Source organism: Pleurodeles waltl, chromosome 2_2, assembly GCF_031143425.1.
Source record: "Pleurodeles waltl isolate 20211129_DDA chromosome 2_2, aPleWal1.hap1.20221129, whole genome shotgun sequence".
In the NCBI taxonomy this organism is placed as follows: Eukaryota; Metazoa; Chordata; class Amphibia; order Caudata; family Salamandridae; genus Pleurodeles; species Pleurodeles waltl.
In genome coordinates this window covers 973,580,282-973,596,319 of record NC_090439.1, presented here as the reverse complement: position 1 = coordinate 973,596,319, position 16,038 = coordinate 973,580,282, and the positions used below count along the sequence as shown (strand labels likewise).

The following is a 16,038-nucleotide window of genomic DNA, read 5'->3' as shown; positions in this document are numbered from 1 at the left end:
AGACGGGTCAGTGAGATACAGGCTCTCTCCATACAGGAACCGTTCTTACTGATCAAACAAGACAGACTACTTCTTTGCACGAACCCGCATTTCATTCCGAAGGTTCCTTCTGATTTTCACCTGAATGAGCCCTTAGTTTTTAAAACCTTTTTTCCACATCCATCAACTCCTGCGGAAAGAGCATTACACTCCTTAGACCTTAAGAGATGTGTTAAATTTTACCAGAACTAAGTCCTTTCACCGCTCCAAACAATTGTTTGTAGCTTACAGTGCACCCAGACGAGGTCAACCGCTCTCCAAGCAGAGCATAGCCAGATGGATCACCTCAGCCATTCGATTCTGCCATCAAGCAGCGGGAAAAACCACTGCATTCATCAGTCCGTGATCATTCTACGCGGGCAATTTCTTCCTCAGCAGCGCTGTTTGCTGGGGTTCCCCTGCAAGACATTTGCAGAGCAGCGATATGGAAAAGCTACCATACATTTACAAGACATTACTGCTTGGAAGCACTATCTCAGGGAGAGGTAGCAGTGGGTCAAGCAGTTCTCAGGAACCTCTTCAGGTGAAGGTGAGCCAACTCTTTCATCCCTCCATCCTAAGATCAGGTATACACATTGTTTATGTCTGTTACTTTTGGATACGGACCAAATGCTTTTGATGCTTAAAAAATAAAAATAAAGGGAGAAGTAAGAATGGTGTTAAGACAATATTTTATTTGAAGTGTTGATATTTATATATGCATGTGTTTTGTGACATACATGGCTACAATGTTCCAATGTGCATAAGTACTGCTCGCTACTCTGATTCAAGCATGTGAATCTATGAAAGTTCCAATACTGGAGTAAGAAAATTAGTTACTTACCTGTAACTGTAGTTCTTCGAATTCAGAATTTTTCTGCTGAGCAGTACCCTGCGTGCGCTGTCGGGCGTCGTCGTCTGGATCCGCGTGCGTCGACCAACTCCACGTGCGTCGTTGGAGCCGTCTATGATGTCACAGTTGTCTATATAGACGCTGTCTCTGCACGCGTACGTCAGTTCTTTTCCTTCTGCGCTGGTTCGACGGTTTGTCGAGGCTTTTTTTTTTACTGTTTGAGTCATGTCTTCGAGAAAGACAGGGTTCAAGCCGTGTGGTGCATGTCATCGCACCATATCTGTGACGGACCCGCACCGTGTTTCTTTGGTGCCTGGAGAAGGGCCACAATTCCACCTCGTGCTTAGACTGTTGGGCCATGGCGCCGAAGGCCTTGAGGGAGAGATCCCTCAAGCTTCTTGCGGCCCGACATTCGTCTTCAGTCAGTGCGACTCCGCGGAGGTCACGGTCCCGCAGTAGGAGGAGGTCGCGGCACCGCTCCCGGAGCATTCGAGGTCTTCAGAAGGTAAGAGGCACAGGAAGAAGAAGAAGTAGTAGTCCAAGCGGACTTCGTCTTTGCTATCCCCGTCGGCCGGCGAGGCATCTAGGGAACGTCAACGTTCCGAGCACGGTTCCGCGGAGCCGTCGCCAGGGTTGACTCCGCGTCTTCCACCCTTTCCGGGGACCGGATCGACCCCCGCTCAAATAAAAGAATTTTATGAGGCCATGCATCTCGTTTTTGAGCGGGCTGCACCCTCGGGTGGGTCTTCGGGCCCCGCGGGGTCAGCAGGGGCCCCTTCGGATTCGACTTCGGCGGCTTCAGCCTTGGCGCCGTTGGGGACCCCAGGATCCGATACTGGATCCGGACCGGCGCCGGTCCCTCACAGTCGACCTCCTTCTGCACCGGGTCCGAGGTCGACGATTCTGCCACCGGCGCACACCGGTGGCAGCCCCATCCTTATTCCGGATGATCCGGAGCAACGTCGTATGACGTCGACTCAGACTTCGACTGAGCCAATTCGGCCCAGATCATTGTCTGAGCATTATTTAGATCAGCCAGACGCAGGACAGGAATGGGAGGGGTCTGAGGACCCTTTAGAATGTGGATTACAACAGGACTGGTATGAGGATCTAGGGGAGGCCAGTGGACTGGACACGTCTCCAGATACTGGTATGCTCTCTCCTCCTAATGTGGCTACAGAGGAGGGTGCTTCTTTTGCTATGGTGGTGCGTAGGGCAGCTGAGGTCTTGGACCTAGATTTGCCTACGGTGCCAGTGAGGTCGAATATCCTGACAGAAGTGCTTCAGTCGGGGGTGACAACATCAGAGCCGATGTTGCCCTTCAATGAGGCTCTTACAGATGTCCTTCTGGGTACGTGGTCCAAACCCTGCACAGGGGCTCCTGTGAATAGGACAGTCGGCCGCTGCCATAGACCCGCTCCGTGCAACCCTAGTTTCCTAACACAACACCCCACTCCTGAGAGTTTGGTTGTCCAAGTCTCTACTTCCCGTGGTGCCTTCCCTTCCGCTCCCCCGGATAGGGAATCCAAGAGGCTGGATCAGCTTGGGAAGCAGATGTTTTCTTCCACCAGCCTGGCATTGAGGCCCATAAACACCTCTTGCCTATTGGGCCGGTATTCTCATACTTTATGGGATATGGTGGCACAGGTGCTGCCCCAGGTCCCGGAGGGCGTACGGGACACTCTCACCCAGGCTGTCAAGGATGAGAGAGATGCAGCCAAGTTTACGATCTGGTGTGGTTTGGACATAACCGACTCGCTGGGCAGAGCGATTTCATAGTCAGTGGCCCTATGTCACCACGCCTGGCTATGTTCTACTGGTTTCTCAGGGGATGTCCAGTCCAGCTTGATGGACATGCCCTTTGATGGCTCTCACCTTTTTGGCAAAAAGGCAGACTCCGCGCTTGAGAGGTTCAAGGGTTCTCGAGCTACGGCCAGATCCTTGGGCCTTTCAGCGCCAGCACGACAGCAGTCTGTCTTTCGCCCCATTCGAGGCTTCGGAAGGGGAGTGGTACCACTCCAGCCACAGTTCAGCCACCGTCCTCAGGCTTCACAACATCACGGAAGAGGACGTGGTCTTGGTACCATCGGACCCAGAGGGTCTGGCCAGAGGTCGGCCGCCACACAGCCCCCCTCCACTGCGCCCAAGCCCTCCTAGTATGGTTCTGCAGGATCACGTCCGTCCAGTTGGAGGGAGGATTCGTTTTCATCTCCCTCACTGGCTTTCCATCACAACGGACAAGTGGGTCCTGCAGATCATACGGAAGGGCTACTCCCTTCCCTTCCAGTCTTTCCCTCCTTCTATCCCTCCAATAAATGAATATCTGATGGAGGACCATCTGGCTTTGCTCCGCGAGAAAGTTACGGCTCTCTGGGCCAAGGGAGCCATAGAAAGAGTCCCGATATCAGAAGAAGGCAGTGGTGGTTGTTCCCGCTACTTTTTGATTCCCAAAAAGAACAAAGGCCTTCACCCTATCTTGGATTTAAGGGACGTCAATCTCTTCCTCAAGAAGGAGAAATTCAAGATGCTCACTCTTGCTCAGGTTTTGTTTGCCCTAGACCAAGGAGACTGGATAGTAGCGTTTGACTTGAAGGATGCGTATTTCCACATTCCTATCCTGCCAGCCCACAGGCGTTACCTGCAGTTCAAGGTGGGCCACGAGCACTTTCAGTTTACCGTGATTCCTTTCGGGCTCACCAGTGCACCTCGGGTGTTCACAAAGGTGATGGCGGTGGTGGCAGCTCATCTGCGCAGGTCAAGGATTTCAGTCTTCCCCTACCTAGACGATTGGCTGTTGAAGGCTTCTACGTCCCAGGCTCTCGTCACCCACCTCCAGACGACAGCAGACCTCCTGCATTCGCTGGGATTCACTATAAATGTGCCAAAGTCACACCTAACTCCCTCTCAGAAGCTCACTTTCATCGGAGCTGTTCTGGACACAGTGCAGTATCTGGCTTATCCTCCCGAACAGCGGGTCCAGGATATTCAGGTTATGATACCGATGTTTCGGCCTCTATCCTGGATTTCGGTGAGACAGACTCTGAGGCTGTTGGGATTCATGTCTTCCTGCATCCTATTGGTCAAGCATGCCAGATTGCGCATGAGTGCTCTGCAGGGGGACCTGAAGTTCCAATGGGCACAGCATCAGGGAAATCTTACCGACGTGGTTCAGATCTTGGAGGGGACTGCAAAAGATCTGCAGTGGTGGTTAGTGAACTGCGATTGGGTTAAAGGCAGACTCCTCTCCCTTCCCCAACCAGATCTAACAGTAGTGACAGATGCATCACTTCTGGGATGGGGCGGCCATCTGGGGGAGGTGGAGATCAGAGGTCACTGGTCTCCGGCGGAATCTGGGCTCCACCTCAACTTACTGGAGCTTCGGGCAATCTGGCTAGCATTAAAAGCATTTCTTCCTCTTGTGAAAGGGGAGGTGGTGCAGGTGTTCACAGACAACACTACCGCAATGTGGTACTGCAACAAGCAGGGCTGTGTGGGGTTGTGGACCCTTTGTCAAGAGGCTTTACGTCTCTGGACATGGCTGGAACAGCAGGGCATGACCCTGGTGGTTCAACACCTGGCAGGTTCTCTGAACGCCAGAGTAGACGAGCTCAGCCGAAAATGTTTAGAGGATCAGGAATGGTGTCTCCATCCGAAGGTGGTGCTAGGACTCTTTCAGCAGTGGGGAGAGCCTTGGTTAGATCTGTTCGCCTCCGTAGAGAACGTGCAATGTCAGCAGTTTTGCGCGTTGGAGTTTCCAAGGGGGCTATCGCTAGGCGACGCTTTTCGTCATGAGTGGAGTTCAGGCTTCCTGTACGCCTTTCCGCCTATAACACTTCTGCCCAGAGTTCTCAAGAAAATCAAGAACGACCGGGCCCAAGTAATCCTAATGGCTCCGGATTGGGCACGGAGAGTTTGGTATCCAGAGCTTCTCAAAATGAGCATCGGTCCTCCAATCAGGCTCCCTCTTCGGGAGGATCTTCTGTCGCAGCAGCAGGGGAAGGTTCTCCACCCGAACCTGTCAACTCTGCACCTTCATGTGTGGAGATTGAACGGCTACAGTTGATGGTTTATGACCTCCCTCCCGTGGTCTGTGATGTCATTCTGGCAGCCAGGCGTCCCTCTACTAAGTCGATGAACGCCTGCCGTTGGAAACGTTTTGTTTCATATTGTACAGAGAGGTCTATTGATCCTCTTTCTTCTTCTCTGTCTAACATCCTTTTGTTTATATTGTTGCTCGCCCAGATGGGTTCCTCCTTAGGGACTCTCAAGGGCTATCTTGCAGCCTTATTGGCTGTTCTTCAGTTGCCCGATCAACCATCTCTGTTGAAATTACCTATAGTACAGAGGTTTTTGAAAGGGCTTGTACATCTGTTCCCGCCTGTGCCTTTCGTTATGCCCCAGTGGGATCTTAATCTGGTTCTTACCTTCCTTATGTGTGCTCCCTTCGAGCCCTTACAAAACTGTCCTCTCCGGCTGCTCACTATTAAAACAGCCTTTTTGGTGCCAATTACACCTGCCAGGAAAGTGAGTGAGCTGCAGGCTTTATCTTCAAAGCCACCGTATCTCACTCTATATCCTGACAGGGTAGTATTAAGAACTCGTGCCTCTTTCCTCCCCAAGGTGGTGACCCCTTTCTATCTGGGTTAAAATATCACCCTGCCCACCTTCTTTGCACCACCGCATCCCTCTAAGGAAGAGGAGCACCTCCATCGGCTGGACCCAAAAAGAGCGTTATCGTTCTACCTTGTCCGCACTAAAGTGGACGACCAACTCTTTGTGGGGTACGTTGGTGCGAAGAAGGGTCGGGCGGTGCAGAAACGATCCATTTCGCGCTGGGTCGTTCTTTGTATAAAGATCTGCTACGCTTTGGCAAAGAAGCAGCCTCTCGAGGGCTTGAGAGCTCATTCTACTGGGGGAAAGCTGCTACCACTGCATTAGCACGTGGCGTACCGGTGGTGGACATCTGTCAGGCTGCAACGTGGGCTTCTTTGCACACGTTTGCAAAACATACTGCCTGGATAGCCAGGTGGGAAGAGAGGGGCATTTTGCCCGGTCTGTTTTGCAGGACTTCCTAGTGTAAAAATCTCCTTCAGACCCACCGCCAGGGGTTCTAGCTTGGGTATCTATTCTAAGGTAAGGAAGCTTGCCTCCCCGCTCTGCGGATATTTTTATACAAATATATATATATATAGGTTTTATATGTGTATATGTATATATATATATATATATATATATATATATCTTGGCATTTTTGCCTTTCTTGAAGGCATGTAACAATTTTTACTTCAGTCAAATAAGGAGATAAAATCCATATCTATTGGTTCTTCCATGACTCTGCGCCTCTGGCATGGAAAGTTGTGGGAAAAGAACTGACGTATGCGGGCCGAGACGGCATCTATATAGACAACCGTGACGTCATAGATGACTCCAACGACACTGACGGCGCACGCGGATCCGAACGACGCCGCCTGATGGCGCGCGCAGGATACTGCTCAGCAGAAAAATTCCAGATTCGAAGCTGACGCCAGGGAATTCTAAGGTAAGGAATCTGCAGCTAGACAGTCTCTACCAGATACCTCTTTACCGAAGGTAAGTAACTTGTTCATCTCTCTCCCTTCCTATCTTTAAGGCACTTGTGTTTGGAAAATCTGAGGTGCAGGAGCTTCTCTGAGGAGGATTCTAGAGGGTGGTGTTGTCTGATTGATGGATGCTCAAGTTTGGTCCTTTTTCTTAAAATGACTCTGATAGACTTTTAAATTGAAGAGGCCTAGGGCCCTTGTGTTAATATGTTTCAACACTACTTATATAATTGCACCGGGGGCTCCCACCTCGACGACGGGGAATGATTCAAGCATGTAAATCTCTGATAGATTCCAATACTGGAGAACTACAGTTACAGGTAAGTAACTAATTTTCTTACGAAGAGTATGTAAGGTGTAAGCTTGCTAGATTCCCTTCTTAAAGGACCCTTATACCTAGTCACTTTGAAGCAGCACTTGGGATACATAGTTGAATGTGCTTTAAAGAGCTGAAATAACGCTTACGTTTCACTGTCCTTTAACATTGACATTATGATTTCAAATTTAAATGCTTTCACTTCAGATTAAAACAGGTGAGTACTGTTGAAAATAAAACAAAGGAAAGGAAACCAATATTACTGAGTTTACTCGTGAACGTCCGGGCTATAAAAACTGAAACCCATAAGCAAAAAAGATTTAGCTACCGTCCAAGTCCTTTGACAAATTGTGGGACTAGATTTTCAAGGACGTTTTCAAACGTAAGACAATCCTAGAAGGTTCTTAAGCCATGAGATATGGGCTTGATTTTCGAAGGCTTTTACTAGCTTCACACAGTTTTCACGCTTTCCTAAGCCTACAAAACAGACTTAAGAAGGTCTTGGTAACCAGATCTGTTAGTGTTAAGTCAGTTCTTAGCCACCCTTCATGTTTCAAGACAACCTTAGGGTGTTTTAAATGTGGAAAACACCTTAGTAATTTGAGCCCTAAACTTCATACAACTGTTGATTCTCACTTCATTGAAATACATTATAAATCTATTGACTTCCTTTCGTGGATCCCATTAACTTTTAACGATGCTTTTAAACTCTACTCTGCAAATTATCCTCGTTTCTAATTGTGTATCATCCTTATTTTGTAAAAAGTGTTTAAACTACACCGTAATTAATTGTTTACATTTCTTTATGTATCATTAACTTACATTCCTTTCTTTCCATCAGAGCTCACCCCGGTACACCCACTTGCCTGACCTGTGCCTATTTTTTCTTGCTGTCATACGCATTTACAACATATCTGGTTACCAAGCACTTTACATTGGTTTGTCATTTTTTGTGCATTGAGATGGGGCGTCAAGTGGATCTCTATGAAATGAATGTCTCGCTCCCAGAAGCTAGTGCGAGGTTCAAGGAGGCAGTTGATAATCATACTAGCAGCTAATTTACTAAGAAACATTTACTTTGGGTGCAAACAGAAGCACACAACATATCGACACAGAATATGCACACATGTCCATTCACTTACATTTGTACAAGGTTCAACAGACCAAGATGGACCCATACACACAACAGCAAACACAAATGTATTAATTCACGCATATTTTCAGTTGTTCATAACAGCAAGGGTGCATAGTGGTGTGCATCACAATCTGCATGACAGGATGAGGTGCAGCAGGCAAACTCGTGATTATGTGCTGTGGCAAGAACTGAGTGAGACACAGCAGAGGAGCGCAAGCGATGTCATTGGAGAGGTCTAGGTGATGAAGTACAGGGGAGGTCTGGTTGATGTGCTTCAGAGGTTTGGATAACACACCACATGGAAGTATTGGGTGATGCTTCTCATGGAAACATCAGGTGATGTACCAGTGGGGTAAATGGGTGCTGTGCATCAGGAGAGTGCACTGTTTTGGGTGAACACCGTAACGTACAATGTCAACATATGGCGATGCAGATAAGGGTGTCAACTTTGACGATGGAGGGAAAATAATAAGAAAAGTATTTGACATGGTTGTGTTTTGCTGAGTAAAATTTCTGTTTCAGTGCCCTGTATGCTGAACAAATGCTGCTCCTTATGTGTGAGAGGTGATGGCTCCTCTCAGACGTTTTCATAGCCAGTGTTCACATTTGTGTATGTATGGAGTTCCACTTGCAGCACGTTATTAAAACGATATGTGCTGAAGATAAAATAATCATTAAAACCTAATTTTTTTCAAGGTTATGTGCCACCTGAATGATTTAATTGAAAGCTCAAGTTTTTTCAAATGGTCCCTAATGGAAACCTAGATACATTGCAGTCGAGCTAAACTCCACTCCTATGGCATGATGCTTGCATAAATCCCCCGCTAAACATTTGCAAAGCTGGCAACTCGCACAACCCAGGTAGATCTCCTATACTTGTTATATGTCCAAAGAATATGGCATAACAATGCAACAAGCTGTATTTAAGCATAACTTGATATAGGACTGTTTCTGCTGTTGGTGTGGAGGATAGTCCAGAAATTCAGGCACATTTCCTATAATGCAAATGCGGCTGGCTGAGGAGAACGCCTTGGGGCTTGTTCTTTTTGGGGGAGTTCCTGCATCTTACTGCACTCCTTGCACTTTGCGCTGACTGTATAAGGTGCTACTTCGCTACCTTTCACTTTGCGCTGACCGTATAAGATACTATTCAGCTAACTAAATGCTGCTGAAGCTGTTGCTCTTTTCAGTTATACTGTCAACATTATGCACACACGTGGTTGAGAAAAAAGTAGATTTTTTTTTTTGTAAATGATTGGCAAACTCGATTTCATGAAAGCAACTCGATTTTTGCTTCTACTATTCTATTTCTTATGTCAAGAGTTTTATAATATTTCTTTTGTTTCCATTTCTAGACAGAAGCCTCCTTTATGGGCGGCCAGCAGTCCTTTATCGAACGAAGTACAACATCTTGTACCACAGTGACTTTGAAAGTGCTTACAGTGAAACTTTCATGATGCCTCTGTGGACTTCATATACCGTCTCCAAGCAGGTTGGTGATTTATTTTTTTTATCGGGATATACTCCCAGTTTTGTCCATGTCAGCAGCATAGCAGTGTTAAGTATATGTGTTCCTGCAGATTCATTCTGATACAGCGGTCACATGTTCAAGCACTCTTGCCCTAGTTCATGTTCCTTCCAATTAGAACATCACCGTGATACAAATAGCTTGAATAACAGATAGTGGAAACAAAGCCGTTTCTAGGCATTTTTATGGTTCGGATTGAATTTGAAGGAGAACCATTGGATGTGAAATCCTCTGCAGAGCTGCAAGCTCCCTTCTTACTGCCTGCCACTGCACACCCAACCTGCCAAGAACAATGAGAGCAGAGTGGCTTGCACGGCACGTGGCTTCTGCTGCGTCCAAAAGGGAGGTACATTTGTACAAATTTTATCGGTGGCTTTGGTGGTAACCTCTATGGAGGGGGTGGGGGGAAGGCACACAGCGATCTAAGGTCATACATTGCAATAGTCCGACAAAAAACATTTCAAAGAGGAAGTTGACTAAGGACATAGACACAAGAAAGATATAGGAGTCAGATGGTCATGGAAAAGTTGCTTAACTTTGTTCAGAGGCTCTCGAGTTATCACAGTCATGTTTTTTTCTGCATAAGTAATCAATCAATTTCAAAACGTTGTTCCAAACAGTTTCCTTTGAGCAACTTCTTTATTCATCATTTCTTCATATATGAACAGTCAAAAGAGCAGCCAGTGCGTTACGCCCACAATCAAGCTTCACTAGGGCATGAATCTCAATATCGAAAAATCCCAAGACCGTTTCTCCAGAACTGAAATGCATTGGTAGACGAATTATCACAAAAGAACAAGGAGTAAACATCCAACTAAAACATGCGTAATGCGCATAAACCTAATTAGACAACGTACACACTGCATTTATAGTGCCGATAATGTGGTACTTCATCAAAGTTCTCAGGAGTAAAAATCCAGTGCTGTGTATGGCAAGAAGTAACACAGCACATTTGATTGTGAGCTAAATGCGTTGGCTGCTCTTTTGGCTGTTTGTATAAGAAGAAATGATGAATAAAGAACTTGCTCAAAGGAAACTGTTTGGAGCAACTTTTTGAATTTGATTATTTGACTTTAATACTTTTGTCTGTTACCTTTCTGATATGATACAAATTGTTCTAATGTAGGGTTGTTTGGTAGCCAACCTACAGAGGTGGGCAACAAGTAGGCTTATCTAGTGGGACTCATATGTTGTGCGTTACATTGGTCCTTACCTGTTTTTCTGTCTTTGTAAGCATGTTTGTTTGTGCATACTTAGGGACGGCCATTTGATGCTGTTGGTTTCTGTTTGTGACCACTGAGGAAGATGCAGCATTCATGAACAGGAAAAGAAAACATCCCCCACAACACATTCTGGGACAATCCTTCCTGCATTTAAGGGATTTCTTTTTCATTTTGTCTAAAGAAATTCCTGCTTGGAGATTTGTTTCTGTAAAATGAAAACAATAGCTGAGCACAACACCATGACATGGGAGATTACATATTTGCAGAAAGAGCTCCTGTTCTGTTGACCGGAAAACAGTTTGTAATGGTTTGCCATAAACACCACAGGGCTCTTTAAGTAAGGAGTTAGTGTGGCTCAGCAGCTGGCCCACAATTCTGTATTACAAGATTTTCAGTCTTGGCCATCTGGTGTATCACGGTATTTGTTCTAGTCAATGTCTGAGGAGATCCTGTGAGGTGAGAGCAGCATTTAGAAGTTGTCTTCAAGTATATTATTAGCAGAGCTTGAATGCCCATGTTAAAAAAAATACCCTACAAATGCTTTATCCATCCTGTAAGGCAACGTACTGACCCCTCCTCAGTGTGCAACCCTTTTTTCTTGTTATTCTTATACCCCTTAACATTTCCAGATGGGAGACAGTAGTAGTCACTTGTGCCTGGATCTGTTTGTTGTCTTGCTCAATGCTGTGCACCATAACAGAATTTATTTAGATTTAAAAAGCACAATGTTGCCCTATACCATGTTGCCCTATATCACTCTGCGTTGCCCTTGAGAATTGGGCTACACAAATACTGGCATTCGTAGATACTATGTGGAAAATGCATCAGCAGAAATAATTAAATAATATTTTAAATGTTTTGCATAATGAGGTACATTGAAAAAAAGTTACTATTTTTTTTGTCACTATTTTTGACCTGCTAACCTTGTGAACTAACACTGCTGCACTGCTTTGCAAAGTGAATGCCATTGACCTGTTCAGTCCTTCACAAGATGCACATACCCATCTCTTGCTAGGGCAGTGTGCAGAGCAGTGCCTTTTTGGAACAGTGGACGTGTTCAGAAGTTTCATAGGTACATTGCAAATGCAGTAGGTTTGCACAGCCTTATCTCTAGGTTTTAACAAACGTTGCCTACATCTGTACCTACATGCGTCCCTCCCTGCCCAGAATTTCAGCTGCGGTTTATCCCTTTCTTACAGTGGATTAGAACTTGGGCAATCTATAGCAATCAGATACTTATGGGCATGTGGCTTACCTATGTTCAGGGCCACTGGAGTGATTACATAGTGATGTCTTCAGCGCACTTAAAGATTTACAGCATCTCCCCCTAATTCATCACCCGCAGCATTATATGCAGATTTCAGCAAGACAATGTGTAACTCAAACTGTGGTGCTCTACAGTGGTAGGCTCATGGAAAAGGTTAATTGGTTACCTTTCAGTTGCTGATTAAGCTATTCAAGTTGCTAAATTGGTAACTAAAGAGGTGACACTACTACTCTGTGTTAAAATAAAAACTAGAAAAATATTGCTGCCAAAGAAAGCACTGCCTTGTGCTTAATTTGTCTTTCAACTAGGGGTGGGCAGAAGTTTCACTCCGCAGAATTTCACAGTCACATGAAAACTCAGCAAGATTCTGTAGAGTTCCGGGGGCAGAAATCAGTACATCGCACTGATTTTTAGCACAAAGAGCTAGTTCTGCGCTGAGAAATTAGCACGACTGGCACCATGTGGCGCGCCAGTGGGAGCAGCTGCTCGAGTTGGTTTTACTGCTGCTCAAATAAATTTTCTACTCGAGCAGAAACTTTCACAACGCGAACAGTCGCGACCGCCTGCATTGGGAAAATCTCACCAGGTGCCCTCCTGGTGCCCGAAAATCACTTGTTAGGGGATGCCAAATTTCACTCGCCAATGTACTATTGATGAGCTGTGTGTGGAAAAAATACTCTGTCATGTGGCAGTCAGCAAAATTTGGCCAGAACTCTGCGTGACCAGAACTCTGCCGGCGGAGCAGACTTTATCGCCCCACCCCTACTTTTAATACATAATACAGTGAAACCTACTGATCAGTTTGATCCTTCATTGCTACATATTTGCAGTGACCCTGATTATGCCTAATGTCAACATATGACAATTGCTGAAGATCTTGTGATTTTTTATTTTTTTTATTTTTTTTTTGTGTCATGTTTTACTGTCAAGGAACTCTCTGAAGAAAGCCATCAACTTGAGAAGATGTCTTTCTATTTCTACTAACAAGTATTTGCCCTGCTTGTAGATCTTTCTGCCACTTTCGGTGGTCTGAAAGCACAGTGTTCCACGACCTCAATTTGGGGGTAGCTTGGGTAGGCCTTGGCTTAACCTTCACTACTTCTTGTGCTGCTGTTGCTGCCCATGCTCTTAGCGGCCATGAAGGCAGATCTGGGGGCAGAAGTATGACAGGCAGGTCTTTGATATGTATGTTCCCAGGACTTTAATAACATTACATCAATATCAAAGCTGTCCCAACTCACCTGAAATTTCTGAAAGAACCTGAAATACTTCAGTGCCCCACTTCGACTGCCTTCTCGTTCATATTAGTAGATGATGTTCATACCCACTATTTTCTCCCTGTTGCTTGGTTGTCGCTGTCTTTATTGCTATGCTGTGTTCACCCTTATGCGGATGCTGTAATGGCATTGTGGGAAATGACCGTGTGTGCATCATTTCTAAATAAGTGTAGATGATCCCAAACCGTTTCCCGGGTCTCTCAGCCATGAGCAGCGGTCCTTTACTCTAGCAAGGTTTGCGCTTTAAACAAAACACACGCACTGACTTTCTCTCTCTTCTTGTTCGCTTTTTCCCTCTCTACCTGTCAGAGCAGTGTTGACTTTTAGTTTCCACCGATGGCCCGTACCCCCCAGCCCCTAGCACAGACAGAAATATGTTTGGAGGTCCAGGTCAGGCCAACGGGGTGGAGAGAGGAGGGGGGGTTCATAATTCCACGTAACACTTTTTTCGACGTACATAGGCCCTAGGGCGATCGATGTCATTTCCTCTTCATTTTAGTGACTTGAGGCCGTTACAAGGCGCTCTTCTCCTACTCACACCTCCGCATCTGTAATTTTTTAATGCCTGTCTCCACAGTCCTGGAACCTGCAACATAACCCCTAAATCTTACCTATGTTGTTTAGGGCCTTGCTTAATTTTCCTTTTTTCCCATTTTTGTTCCCATGCAGGCAGAGGTGAGCTCAATCCCAGAGCACTTATCGAACTGTGTGAGACTTGACCCACGCATTTCAGCTGGCAACAGTCAGAGCTGCTCTGCTTACAAGGCAGACAAACAAATGTCCTACGGCTTCCTCTTCCCTCCTCGTAAGTAGGCCTGCTGTTTAATTGCTGTTTTTTAACTAGAATGCGTAGTATTTTTAGATGATTTTAGGCGTCATGCGGTTCTGAACATTAACTTGGCAGAAAGGGTTGGTTCAAGCACCAAAACCAGCCATGGCATTCCTGCAGCCTCTACATCAGGGGTCACAGCCTTGCTGGGCCTTGTCCCAGAAGAGCTGGCGTGGACTTTACTTCTTTGAAGGCTGACAGAGCTGCTGTGGATGTGCTAAAACGGTATAATGCACTGAGCAGGACCGAGTAATATTGCGTAAGAATTGCGCTATGAACAGAGGAGTTTGTTACAGTATGAATGGTTGTTCAGATTGTTTGTGCTACAATGAGGGCGTGGTAGGATTTTTTTCCGGTTACCCTCACACCTACACTATAGGGATGTGGAATCCAACATAAGAGAAAGAATGGTATCCATACGTTTGACAGAATTATGAATAACCATAGGATCAAGTATCAAGGACACGCAGGAAGATGTCTATGGATTGGGCTTGGTGCCTTTTGTACTCAGTGAATGTGAAACAAGGAGGGATCCGGGGAGAAAACACTTGAACGGTTTGTTTATTAGCAGTAATTGCAAAGGTTGTGTGAATCCCTGAAGTAGCATTGTAATCAACCTGGCAAGCATTCACCGGCACACTTCACACACAGCTGTAATGTTGCAAGTTCATACTGATCAACTAATATTGATGCCTCCCCTTTTCTGCCCTCTACTCTTTATTTCTAATTTCTTTAATCAAAAAATTGGATAATATTTGATCCTATTTTATTTCTTCATTTTTAGTACCATTAAGATATTGTTACGAATGATACCTGGTAAAGAAAAGAAACAGACATTCATTTTATTTGTTTTTTTTTCTTAGTTGATAGTTTAAAGTGCAACAAAGAGCGCAAAACATATCCTTATTGTTTTAATCAACTATATTAGGCAAATGGCGGTCTGTCACTGAAAACACATTATGTAGCAGGATTCACATAGAAGGATACCGATTAAAACCTATTTTTGTGTTGTAATTGTGGATACTCCTAGTTAGTGTTTGAATGGAGAAGGATCTTGTGCATGATGGTTAGACAGTTTTTTTCTAAATCAGGAGTAGAAATACGCAATTTTTCATAAGTGAATTGCAGTGAAAACCTTTTAAAAATGTTTTTATTGGAGTTTCATGTTCAAAAAGACAATACAGCCACCCAGGGCGAATATAACAGTTCAGTGGTTTATAAATATTGTTCATTACAAATATTAACTTTTCTCTCGCCGTGTCTGCTCTGTGTAAAGCATCTTCTGTATGCCTTAGAGCAGGGGTCTCCAAACTTTTTAATGCCGCGCCCCCCCAGTTGCAAAATACAAATCATTGGGGCCCCCCTCAGAATTTTTCAGAAATATTTTATAAAGATGGCAATGTTTAAATAAGTCTAGACGTATTTAAACATTGCAGTTCAGTACTGTTTCCTTTTTGTAAATGCAATAGCATGTACTGTATCTGCTTAAAGCAAAACACTGTCATCTGTGTAATGCTTCTTTTTGGCCAGAGTCTGGAGCCCCCCCTAGGATCACTTGAGGCCCCCCCTAGGGGGGCCCGCCCCACAGTTTGAAAACCACTGCCTTAGAGACATTATTAGGCACATTTGTGGTACTTTTCATATCCCTTGTAAAGAGCTTATACTTCTAGATCACTGGGAACATTTGTACATGGCTCAACGCTTTGCAAAGCAAGAACGTCTTTACATTATATCTATCTCTCGTTTTCCCTTTAATCTGAAGCATTACTTATTCTTCCATTTCTAGTGTTGTTCTATCTCTTCTGAGGAACTGTTACTTCACCCTTGCAGAACATTGAAGCAAGTGGTAATGTCATTACACATCTGTGCGTTTTTGCACTTTTTTTGAGAGATGCTCTTGCTATATCTCACAGCATGAAATCTTGCCTCTGATATATCCGTCACCGGTGGTACACGGGTTAAACATTTGTATCCTTGTATTCTGCTGCTCTACTTTGTTTGTGACATCATGCC

At 45.2% G+C, this 16,038-nt stretch overlaps 1 protein-coding gene across 12 annotated transcripts in view; it reads left to right on the top strand.

The window, feature by feature from the left end:
• ENPP2 (ectonucleotide pyrophosphatase/phosphodiesterase 2) overlaps positions 1–16,038 on the top strand; it is a 636,665-nt gene that overhangs the window by 573,253 nt on the left and 47,374 nt on the right. For all 12 annotated transcript variants that reach the window (XM_069220669.1, XM_069220667.1, XM_069220665.1 and 9 more), the window contains 2 exons: positions 9,257–9,393; positions 13,866–14,001. In XM_069220669.1, coding sequence (XP_069076770.1) covers positions 9,257–9,393; positions 13,866–14,001 — 273 coding nt within the window. The remainder of the gene's footprint in view (positions 1–9,256; positions 9,394–13,865; positions 14,002–16,038) is intronic.